Source organism: Ursus maritimus, unplaced genomic scaffold (assembly GCF_017311325.1).
Source record: "Ursus maritimus isolate PB19 unplaced genomic scaffold, ASM1731132v1 scaffold_2, whole genome shotgun sequence".
Lineage (NCBI taxonomy): Eukaryota > Metazoa > Chordata > Mammalia > Carnivora > Ursidae > Ursus > Ursus maritimus.
Window position 1 is genome coordinate 105,398,052 of NW_024424452.1, and position 12,908 is coordinate 105,410,959.

The window sequence follows — 12,908 nt, forward strand, 5'->3', positions numbered from 1 at the left end:
ACTTTGCTCCAAACTCCATGCCCTTGCACAAACCTGTGTCAGTCCCAGCATGGCTAGCCCTCCCGCAGAGGACTAGCATGGGTCTGCACCATGCCAGGTCCCTAAAGTTTTGAGTTTTGAAACTCAGCTGGCCTGCCTGGGATGGAACACAGGTACACTGTGCTGCTGGGCAAGCAGATGGTCCAGACACAGTCCGGGTGAAGGCAGGGATTTGAGGGACACCTGGAACACATGTGGGGAGATTTTCCCCTCTTTTGCGAGGGCTTCCCAGACAGCAGTGGGCATAAACTCCCCTTTCCAGGAACAAGGGAGAGGGTTGCCACCATTTCCCTCCCCTGTGACCTTTTCTTGTTCTTTCTTTTGGGATGAATTCCTTGGTCTTGGCATTTTGTCTAAGAATAAGCATTTGACAAAGTACAGTATCCATTCTTGATAAAAACCCTCAACAAAGTAGGGATAGAGGGAATGTATCTCAACATCATAAATGCTGTATATGAAAAACCCCAGGTAATATAATTCTCAATGGGGAAAAACTGAGAGTTTTTCCTCTACCATCAGGAACAAGACAGGGATGTCTACTTTCACCATTGTTATTCAACATAGTACTAGAAGTCCTAGCCTCAGCAATCAGACAACAAAAAGAAATAAAATGCATTCAAATTGGGAAGGAGGAAGTCAAACTTTCACTATTTGCAGATGATATGATACTCTATGTAGAAAACCCTTCAGACTCCACTAAAAAATTGGTAGAAATGATACACGATTCAGCAAAATTGCAGGATACATAATCAACATACAGAAATCTCTTGGATTTCAATACACCAATCATGAAGTAGCAGAAAGAGAAATCAAAGAATCGATCCCATTTATAATTGCACCAAACCCATCTGATACCTAAGAATAAACCTAACCAAAGAGGTAAAAGATCTATACTCTGAAAACTATAGAACGCTGATGAAAGAGCCTGAAGATGACCCCAAAAAATGGAAAAACATTCCATGCTCATGGATTGGGAAAAGAAATTGTTAAGATGTCTATACTACCCAAAGCAATCTACACATTTAATGCAATCCCTATCAAAATGCCACAAGCATTTTTCACAGAGCTAGAACAACCTATCCTAAGATTTGTATGAACCACAAAAGACCCCAAAAAGTCAAAGAAATGTTGAAAAAGCAAAGCAAAGCTGGAGACATCATGATTCCGGACGTCAAGCTATATTACAAAGCTGTAGTCATCCTTACAGTTTAGTACTGGTACAAAAACAGAGACATAGATCAATCAATGGAACAAAACAGAAAACCCAGAGATGGACCCACAACTATACGGTCAGCTAATCTTCGACAAAGCAGAAAAGAACATCCAATAGAAAACAAGACAGTCTCTTCAACAAATGGTGTTGGGAAATCTGGACAGCCACATGCAGAAGAATAAAACCGGACCACTTTCTTACACCACACACAAAAATAAATTCAAAATGGATGAAAGACCTAAGTGTGAGATAAGAAACCACCAAAATCCTAGTGGAGAACCCAGGCAGCAACCTCTTCAACCTCTTTAACCTAGCAACTTCTTACTAGTCACATCTCTGGAGGCAAGGGAAACAAAAGAAAAAATAACTATTGGGACTTCATCAAGATAAAAAGCTTCTGCACAGCAAAGGAAACAGTCAACAAAACTAAAAGGCAACCTACGGAATGCGAGAAGATACTTGCAAATGACATAGCAAATAAAGGGCTGATAACCAAGATCCATAAAGAACTTATCAAACTCAACACCCAAAAAACAATTCAATCAAGAAATGGGCAGAAGACATACAAATGGCTAACAGACACATGAAAAAAATGTTCCACATCACTTGTCATCAGGGAAATACAAGTCAAAACCACAATGAGATACTACTTTACACCAGTTAAAATGGCTAAAATTAACAAGACAGGAAACAATAAATGTTGGTGAGGATGTGGAGAAAGGGGAACCCTCTTACACTGTTGGTGGGAATACAAACTGGCGCAGCTACTGTGGAAAACAGTATGAAGGCTCCTCAAAAAGTTAAAAATAGAGCTACCCTACAACCCGGCAATTGCACTACTGGGTATTTACCTCCAAATTACAGATGTAGTGAAATGAAGGGGCACTGGCATCCCAACGTTCATAGCAGCAATGTCCACAATGGTCAAACTGTGAAAGGAGCCGAGATGTCCTTCAACAAATGAATGGATACCTATCATTTACACAGACATGGATGAATCTGGAGGGTATTATGCTGAGTGAAATAAGTCGATCAGAGAAAGACAATTATCATAAGGTTTCATTCATATGTGGAATATGAGGAATAGCACAGACCATACGAGAAGGGAGGGAAACTGAATGGGAAAGAATCAGAGAGGGAGACAAACCATGAGAGACTCTGGACTCTGAGAAACAAATAGTTACAGAAGGGGAGGTGGATGGGGGAATGGGGTAACTGGGTGATGGGCATTACGGAGGGCACGTGGCGTGATGAGCGCTGGCTGTTATACGCAACTAATGAATCACTGAGCACTACATCTGAAACTAATGATGTACTACATGTTGGCTCATTGAATTTAAATTTAAAAAATTAAAATGGCAAATTCAGATACTTATCACCATACATATTTATCAGTTTTACTCTTATTGCTAAACTCCTTTCTTTACTTGGTTTTATGACAATGGTTTAACATTCCATTTTAGAATTTCTTTTTATTTTTATTTATTTTTTAAAGATTTTATTTATTTATTTAACACAGATAGAGACAGCCAGCGAGAGAGGGAACACAAGCAGGGGGGAGTGGGAGAGGAAGAAGCAGGCTCACAGCGGAGGAGCCTGATGTGGGGCTCGATCCCATAACGATGGGATCACGCCCTGAGCTGAAGGCAGACGCTCAACCGCTGTGCCACCCAGGCGCCCCTAGAATTTCTTTTTAAAAGGCAAGGGGCAAGTAACTGAGCTGGATTCCATCATGGAACATATTTATTATGAAAACGTTTTACATTTCATAGAAGCTATATTTTTGTGTAGTAAATAATACCTGTGTGGGTTTTCATACACAGTTATTTTTCTTTGAAGTTTTAGCAAATTTTTAGCACATTTATGTTAGGAAACTTTTAATAATTCTACAGAATAGTTTTGATTTTTAGAATTTAAGTAAACATACTTTCTCTCCACTAGATGGTGCCAATGGCCTGTCATATAACAACACAACTCCTAGATCCCCGCATTTCCGCCCCCCAAAAGCCAGATTTTTTTGCAGTTGTTAGTTTTTAAATTTAGTGTTCATGTTCTCATATGAAAATTTTATGCTTAATTACAGGCTAATATGTGTGTTTTTCAGTTTAGAAATTCAGATCCACTTTATAGCATTCAGATTACTTAAATAAATTTCAAAAGTAGATGCCATATTGTGAGTACAGAACTATTTTTCATTAGCGTATTAACATTTTGATAGAATTAGCTCCTATCCTATTAAGTTAATGCAAGGGAAGAGTAATAAAGTTTTTTTAATCAATTACTCAATTTAAATTATTATTATTTTTTAAAGGATTTATTTGAGAGAGAGAGCACAGCACCCTGGCATGGGGTGGGGAAGGGAGAGATGGGGGGAGGCGGGGGGGACCAGGGAAGAGGAAGAGAGAGTTTTAAGCTGACTCTGCACTAAGCTCCAAACCCTACAGAGGCTTGATCTCCGGACCCCGAGATCATGACCTGAGCCCAAACCAAGACTAAGTCTCATAACCCCTGCGCCACCCAGGTGCCCCTAAATTATTTTGGCAAAACTAACACATCTACGAAAACAGTAGTCCATCCAGAAAACATTAGTCAACACACACACACACACACACACACACACAGGTTCAGCCCAGTAGTGAGCCTGAGGCAAATGTGTTTCCTCTGGGTTATATTTCAAGATAATTCTTGATTTCCCAAATTTAGTTAATTGCTTTTAACAACCAGATAGGAAAGACAGGATAGCTCTTTTTGACATCATCTTCCTCCCACCTTCTCACAATATGTACTGTGCATGCATGTTTACTGTAGTTCTCATGCTGATCACCCTTCTTACTTCAGGTGATTAAGATTCTGGTGCTTTTTCCATGAACTTTAAAAGGCATCTCTTGGCTGAAAGAAATGGTATCACCACCCGCTACTCCATTTGTCCATCTCTCTACTGCCATCTCCAAAATCTTCGTTCTTATTTTTATCATTTGCCACCTTGACAAGGAAACACCCTGCTAACTAGTCTCCAAGCCTGTACCCCCCACAGGGCTACCCAGGAGATTTTGCAAAATTGGCCATGCCCTCCTGTGTTTAAAATTCTTTGGTGACTTTCCCCTTAACTTGTAAGGCATCCCAAACTCCTTACCTTGCCCTGGGAACCCCCTATCTGGCTCTTGCCATTCTCTCAGATACCATCTTGTCACCTCTACCACCTACTCATTGCGCCAAAGCCTCCCTGGCTTGTTCATATTTTGTCGAGCATCTCAAATGCATTTTTTTCCGTGAGGTCTTTTGGTTGTTTTCTCTCCTGGAACACTTGCACTGGAGACTTTTGGTGGTTGCCTTTGCCTCATCTTTCAGGTTCTGCTTAAATATTATTTCCTCAAAGTGACCCACTTGAGACCAGCCCAGCTAAAGGCTCTGTACCCCACTACCCCATCTCTGTTATTTTCCCTCAGCCCCTACTTTACTTCCTTCCCAACACAGTTCACGATTCATAATTATTTTTATGGTTACAAGGATTTCATCCATCCTGCCATCAAAATGTAAGCTCCTGGAGAATAACGACCATCCCCATCCTGTTTTACAGAATGGAGCGATTTTCATTAACACTCAGATCCTCTAACCTCAAATTCACCTCCTGTCTACTTTTGTTCTAATCTTCAAGACGTGGAGCATTACCAGCTCATGTCATAACAAAATATTTAAATGATTCACTATCTTGTGTTCTAACACGAATTAGACATATCTACAAAACGTGACTTGTGTTTGTCTGAATTGACCAAAAAAGAGTCAAGTTTTGTTAAACCGCATTCTCAAAAAAATTTTTTAAGTAGACATAAAGAGTTATTTCAGCCCATGTAGTCAAACTGTTGGCACGAATGTACAGCAACCACATTCGCTTGAATTAAATTCGTAGCTGTTGAAGAAACGGGGCAGAGGGCTTATTAATTAGGTAACATAAACATTTCAAAAGCATACTAATATTTTAAGGGAAGACTTAGCTTATGATTCTATTCTTTTTTCAATAGCATCTCTCTTTAGAAGTTCTAAGTTGATGAGTGAACTAAACATTCTTATATCTTACATATTATTTAGGTTTAAACAACAAATATTTCATCTTATGTGTTTATGTAGTCATTTAAACGCCAGTTAAATTAAAAAAAATTTTTTTTGTAAAACATTACTTGGGTGACCTTTTTATTCTCCTGCCCTAATTTTGTAATTTAAAGTTATTATGTCCATAAATAAGAGTATGAATGGATTTGGCTATTGGATAGGAATAGGATTCATTTTGCTTTTATTTGAGGGACATAAGTACAAAATTAAAGGTTAAAGTTAAAAACAAATATCCTTGATGATTTAATAATCATTTACTTAATTTTTTCAATTTCAAATTTTAAAAGGGTATTATTAACATATGAGAGAGAGAGCTAATTACTTGTTTTTTAAAGTCAGTGTATCTATAAACTGTTATTTGAAAAGTATTCTTAACCAAATGAAATAAATCATGATAAAATTATATATTTAAGAAAACCTTAATCAAATGTGTACCAGATTGCTTTTGTAGATTGAGGTTGGTCTTTTTGTACAATTACTCTATTTTTCTAAAATTATTTTGGAAAAAAAAGAACAGGAGATACTACTTTTTAGCTAGCCTAATTTTAAATTTAGTAGATAGTAGAATATATTATAAAACAAAACTAAAAATCAATTTAGAAAAAATAAATCCTACGGACAAAATGAAAATAGCAAAAGTAGATATATTTTGTTAAATTTCTTTCCTAGCTTCTTATTGGCATATATGCATATTAGTTATATTGCCAATATATATGATCCAATTAGCTTTTCAAAATAAAACATGTTCAGAGTATTTTACAAAAACATGGGAATAATTAAAGATATTAGGCAAATAATATATATACCCGTATAAAGAAAATACCAGTTGCATTGAAGTTTTTATTTTAATTTTTTTTTTAGATTTTTTATTTATTTACTTGACAAAGATAGACAGCCAGTGAGACAGGGAACACGGCAGGGGGGATGGGAGAGGAGGAAGCAGGCTCCCAGTGGAGGAGCCCAATGTGGGACTCGATCCCATTCCAGAACGCCGGGATCACACCCTGAGCCGAAGGCAGACGCCTAATGACTGCGCTACCCAGGCGCCCCTATTTTAATTTTTAAAAAAGATTTAATTTATTTATTTTGAGAGAAAGAGAGTGAGAGAGCACACATGTATGCACATGTGAGCAGGCAGGAGGGGCAGAGGGAGGAGAGAATCTCCAGCCCTCTGTGCTTACTGTGGAGCACTCTTCAGGGCTTGATCCCCTGACCCTGAGATCGTGACCTGAGCTGAAGTCAAGAGGTGGTTGCTTAACCAACTGAACCACTCAGGTGCCCACAAATAAAGTTTGAAAAAATAGCTCTAGAAAAAACAGATAGAGATTATATTGCATTATTAAAGAATTTGAAGAAATAAAATTGTATTTTTGAAATTTAAAGGTATGATTACGCAATTTCTTCTTGCAATTTTAACAGGGTAAAGACCATGGAGAGAATTCCAGGATTACAAAAAGCAAACGGGAGAACTAGTAATAGCTATAAGAAGTCAGGCGAATATAAAGATGCCATAATTAGGCTTGAAACAAGTTACTGTCAGGATACAGTTTGAATACATCACTGAGATCAAGTTTCTTGGAATGTATAGTGTTTGGGTCGCTAATACCTAGTGCCAAGCTACCTATGGTAGCTTCTTAAAATAAATTGTTCATATATACCAACTGGTTGCTGTAAAAAGGAGCTGAGTCAGAGGGCAACATTAATTGAGGACCTTTAAAAACTCTGTAGTAGGAATGATTTAGCATCTGAATAATATTCAGGACAATCTTGAGGGTAAGTATTAAAAAAAAGAAGAAGAAAAACAACACACACTATACCCAATTTCACATGTAGCACTTGTGGAAATGCCATTGATGGAAGATTAAGAAATGTGGGAGCTGATTTCAAGCCTCCATTTTTACAGATCTACTGTTAGTCTTTGTGTACCGACTGGTGTTTCCTCAGTCTTAAATGTCCTCCTCCCTGTCATCCTTACCTGGTTAACTCCTATTCAACCTTCAAAGCCTACCCAAGATGCCATCCCGACCCTGACCTATTTCCCTCTCTTCATTCCACCTCTTACAAATCAACTCCTCAACCCTATCCCACTCCATCCTCTCATTCCCATTTGGGTTTCTTGCCTCTTCTAAATGATTTGATAATTTCTCTTTTGCTTATCTCCATCACAATACTTTATATGATAAAATACAGTATGTTAATAAACTATAACAATCATTCCTTTTGTTTTTCCCACTAAACAGACTTTTGGAAAATGCTAGTCATAGGGCCTGGCACTTAACAGTCACTCAAGAAATGGTCATTGGGGGACGCCTGGGTGGCTCAGTCGATTAAATGTCTGCCTTGGGCTCCGGTCATGATCCCAGGGTCCTGAGATCCAGCCCTGGGTCGGGATCCCTGCTATCAGCAGGGAGCCAGCCTGCTTCTCCCTCTGCCTGCTGCTCCCCCTGCTTGTGCTTTCTCTATGTCTCTCTGACAAATAAACAAATAAAATCTTTTAAAAAAAAATCATTGGATGAACAAAGAAACGAAAGAAAAAATGAATGGATGAATAGGGAACTCTCTTGGAGCCTTTCCATTACCTCTGCAGATTATAGGCAACCTCTGGAAAGAGCACATGGATGGTAACAAATGTAAAAGATAAGACTTGGGAACAAATGGTTAGTGATCTTAGAGCTCTGTTGCATGAACTCAAGAAACTGATATCTGTACGTCTTGTCCATGTGTCCTAAGTTTGAATTTATGTTATAATTTTGAAGTCAGGAATCATTTTAGTCTAGTTCAAAAAATAAAAACTTTGGAGTCTAAAAGTGAAGGTTTCGGTAACCACTTTTCTGTTACATTTTTGGTCAACAAGGTTTGAGAAACTTGGTGCCAGTTAAAATGTCAAAACAAATAAAAGTGCTCTGTCAAATCTTTTTACCCCTTCCCTTCTGTTATTTTTGTGATTTTTTTCTGTTCCATTACTTTAATTTCTCTGAGCCATTTTTGTAAGGTTTCCTTATAATTTTAAGCTGAATTGTAACACCCCCCCCCAATGACTTCATGTCCTTTTTATGCATCATATTCTGAAACTAGTTAAAGTTGTTAAACGGGTAAAGTGAGCACAGGAGAGATTGGTTGGCAAGAATCTCACAGGCCTGGGCAGGTGGGGGCTGGTGTGTGGGGTGAGCAGGGGGGGCATGGCTGGGAAGAAGGAAAAGTGCAAAGGCTGGTGAACAATCAGGGATTGAGCAAAGAAAAGTGGATCGATTTAGACTTTGGCTCAGGCCCTAGCAATCAAAGGCCAAAGATGAAGACTCTACTAATTTGTGTGTCATGTGGGAACTTACTTCTAGCTAAGAATAATTTCAGCAACACTTAGTAATTCAGTTCTAGTTGAACGTTACGTGCAGGCGGAAGAGTAGCATGTGCACTCTCCGGCTACGCCTGCACTTTAAATACAAGGCCTGCTTTGGCACAGCTCTCCCTCTCATGACATCCGGGCCAGCTGCTCTGACCCTTCTCATGGGCTTAAGGGTGCACTTCCCCACCGGAACTCCCCTCCCCAGGAACCCCCCACGTCCCAGACATGCTGAGTCCAGCTCTTCACCCTCATCACCCTTTCTACCTTTCCTCACTAAAATTGCTACGGAGAAGCTATCAACTTAGAATAATTCACAGTGAACTGAGTGAATAATACTAGCTTTAACTCTTCTAAACTATTTATTCAGAGTGTTTGTCATTCCACATAAACTTCAGGTTTGTTGAATCTGGTGGTATCAACGTGTAAAACATTTTTGAAGAAGAGGGGATACTGAAGGCAAGTTGGGTCATTGCACAACTTTAAGTCACACCATAAAGGTAAACAGCACACAACTATCTCTGAAAATGTGGGGTTTTGGTGAAAGGAGAAGGAGAATTCTTATTTATGATATTGGGATTGAAACATAGAATTTTGGATTAAAAACCACTACCTCAAGTTTTCTGGATTAGATTGCTGTGTATTACATTCTCGTATATCTTCAGAGAAGAAGATATTTTATAATTAATTCTTATGATTTTTAATATCCGTTATTTTTTCCATTTTAAGGTTAATTCAAATTTGAAACCATCTTGTATTTCTGATAGAAGAGAAACTAGCTTTGATCTATAATATATTTTAAGTCCTGAAAGAACTTTTTTGTCCTTCAAACATCTAGAATTAGATAACACATATATCTCTCCACACAAAATAGCCAGTGTGTACTTGGACATGTTTCAGTAGGTTTTAATTTATTCACATTTATCAGCCAGGAATTGCTGGGCTGTGGCTAATTTCAAAGAGTATGTGGTATGTCTGAGGGACTGTTATTCTCAACTTTGTCCTGTAACTCTGACCAGATTCTTAGCAGCCTGTGAGGACTCCTGCAAACACAATGTTTTATAAGGCAGCAACTCATGTTTCTATACAATGGCAATGGGAATGCAGAGAGCCTATCGCATTAAAAAGGTACTAGCTGGTCTCTGAGAAACTTGGGCCAATAAATTTTTCCTATCAGCTGTTATTCTTCTTTAGTGGTGAGTAGCATTTTTTGAGGAATGGTCACTTTAAACAGAGCAGAGGCCGTTTATGAAATGCTGCTAAAACGTCAAGCCTGGTTGAATAAAGCCGATTGTGATAGTATTCAAACCAGTGTTCCACCGGCAGAAACCGATATCACATTTATTTATTTATTTATTTATTTTTTAAAGATTTTATTTATTTATTTGACAGAGATAGAGACAGCCAGCGAGAGAGGGAACACAAGCAGGGGGAGTGGGAGAGGAAGAAGCAGGCCCATAGCAGAAGAGCCTGATGTGGGGCTCGATCCCACAACGCCGGGATCACGCCCTGAGCCTAAGGCAGACGCTTAACCGCTGTGACACCCAGGCACCCCCCCCATATCACATTTAAACACGTTTTGATGAAATACAAAATACAGATGGAATGAGTCAGCTGGAATCAATTATGTAAGGAGTTTAAATCGCTATGATTTAATTTTTATTACATATTTTGTAGCACCCAATTTTAATATTTTAAGTTCCACTTTGTAATCACTTAAACAGTTTAATTAAACTTGGCCTCAATTCTTGAGTTTGAAACATGAACTAGAAATAAAACAAATCTTCCTTACATGACAAATCTATCTACATAAAGCCTCAGCAAACAGTAAGTAAATATTGAGACACGGAAAGTATTCCCGTTAAAGAAATGACAAAAACACTCTGTAAAGAAAAAAATATTTGCAGGGTCCCTGGGTGGCTCAGTGGGTTAAGCATCTGCCTTCAGCTCAGGTCATGATCCCAGAGTGCTGGGATCGAGTCCCACATTGGGCTCCCTGCTTAGCCGGGAGCCTGCTTCTCCCTCTCCCTCTGCCTGTCCCCCTGCTTATGCTCTCTCTTCCTCTCTGTTTGTCAAATAATAAATAAAATCTTAACAACAAAAGAAAAAGATGTTTGCTGCTATTGGTAACATTAACAGGGTTCTGGAACTCTGCCAATATGATAATATTTTACTTTTGAATACTAAGAATATTTTTGCGTGCAGGGAAATGACGGAATACCTAGTTTAAAAGGTGGCTGGATATAAGGTTTTCCATACATATTAAGTATGTAGTATATACTTAATATGCCAAGCAGTAGCATATTAGAATGCAAAACTGAAAAGAGGCTCTATCCTAGAAAAGATTTAAACATATTTGAATAAAGCTTGCAAAAATGATTAAAGGATATATTTAAAGAGCTATCTACCTTTATTTTCTAGATTGAAAGACGCTCAAGGAGAGAGATTTTGTATTCTTTGCTAACATTCCTCAATGCTTAGAGGCTGGCATGAAGTAAGCATTCATTCAAAAATTGTTGACTTAGTGAAAAGTTTGGAAATTTATGAATGATAGGGAATTGATTTGGTTTAAAAATGTCAGTCACATAATATCACATAACTAGTTACCTATCATGAATTAGAAACCACATTTCCTCCAAAGAAACTTTTATTCTATTGAGAAGTAGTGTTAGAATTAAATTTAATATACATCTAGTAACTGTCTTACTGATACCAGAAAGAAAACTTCTCCATTCATATTCGCTACTCCTAAAGACTGCTCTTCTAGAATATGTCTCAAATACACCACAGGAAAAATCCCTTTTGAATAACTTAGATGTTACAAACATTGAATGTTCATTTTTTTCAAATTTGTGTGATATTTTCATTCTAATGATACAAGTAATGCTTCCTTGTCTCCAAGACTTCTAAGGCTGTGGCCATGTCAATTATAAATGATAAATGGAATTTTCTTTAGAGAGAGTTAATATCTATATCTGAAATAAATCCAAACATTAGATGATTTGAAGGCTTCTATTGTCTAATTTCTGTTCTGCTTCTATATATGTTCACATGTTTCTTACTACTTTCACCAAAACATTTGGTGAAAAAAATAAAAAAAATTATGATAAATTCAAGGGAATTTATTATGATATATTATAGTTTTCAAAATACTTATTAAAACATTTTTTGAGAGGCACCTGGGTGGTTCAGATGGTTAAGTGTCTGCTTTTGGCTCAGGTCATGATCCTAGAGCCCTGGGATTCAGCCCGGCATCTGGCTCCCTGCTCAGCAGGGAGCCTGCTTCATAAAATCATGATAAATCGTCACATCATTTAAATAAACTACTTTCATTTTAAAAAACTTAACAATGTCAAAAGCCACTCACACACCAAGCTACAGAACAGTAATTAAATCACATTTTCTAGACTAAATTCCTATTACTGCGAAAAGCATATCAGCAAATGTTTTAGAATATAGAAAAAAGTCTTCCTTTTTTTTACTCTTACCTTCTGCAACACAAACAGTCCACAGTATAAGCCAAACGATCTCCCTTGGAAATCTCATTTTGAGGATCTTTTAGGAGTACATTTAATAGCTGACAGTGCTCACACTATGTCAAGTTCTCTTGCTCTAAGAAATGTGATTAGCGCAGGAAAGCACTTGCTCAAAGGAAACGGAAACACAGCTGGGGAATTAAAGGGAGCACTGGATGCCCCGCCCATCAGAAACTTGCAAAGTAAAAGTAAAAAATCAGCCTCAAGCCCCAGCATTGCCAGAGTTTGACTCTGATTCTCCCTGCGTTCCCACTGAATGTTAATGCTGTGACCTGCTTTTGATTTGCTTTTATAAACCCACGCGTGTTCTCCGCTGGAGCACGTTCAAGTTCTTGGATCCTCTGGATTTCATAAACCCTCCAACGATAAAATAGTAGAAGCTCTTCTAAAAATCATTTACAGAGCTTGAAGTGAGTCAATGCTTTCACAAACAAGACCCAGACAATGTAAGTAAGCTTTGCCAGGAATGTAGTGCTGGCCTGCTTTTCCCACAATCCAGGAAATTATTCCTTTGAGGGCTTGCTATATCCCTGTGTGAAGCCGCAGGATCACTCGCCTTGGTCATAAATGCGTTTAAGAATTCAAAAATCAAGGGGAGCCTGGGTGGCTCAGTCATTAAGCCTCTGCCTTAGGCTGAGGTCATGAACCCAGCGTCCTGGGATCCTGCCAGGCA

At 38.2% G+C, this 12,908-nt stretch overlaps 1 protein-coding gene across 2 annotated transcripts in view; it reads right to left on the reverse strand.

The window, feature by feature from the left end:
• CFH (complement factor H) overlaps positions 1 to 12,601 on the reverse strand; it is a 64,011-nt gene extending 51,410 nt beyond the window's left edge. Inside the window, exon 1 of one of the 2 annotated variants that reach the window (XM_040636538.1) lies at positions 12,188 to 12,601. In XM_040636538.1, the coding sequence (XP_040492472.1) occupies positions 12,188 to 12,245 (58 nt within the window). In that variant the 5' untranslated portion in view covers positions 12,246 to 12,601. The remainder of the gene's footprint in view (positions 1 to 12,187) is intronic. The other variant, XM_040636540.1, reaches the window with a different exon arrangement.
• Positions 12,602 to 12,908: the final 307 nt, after the last annotated feature.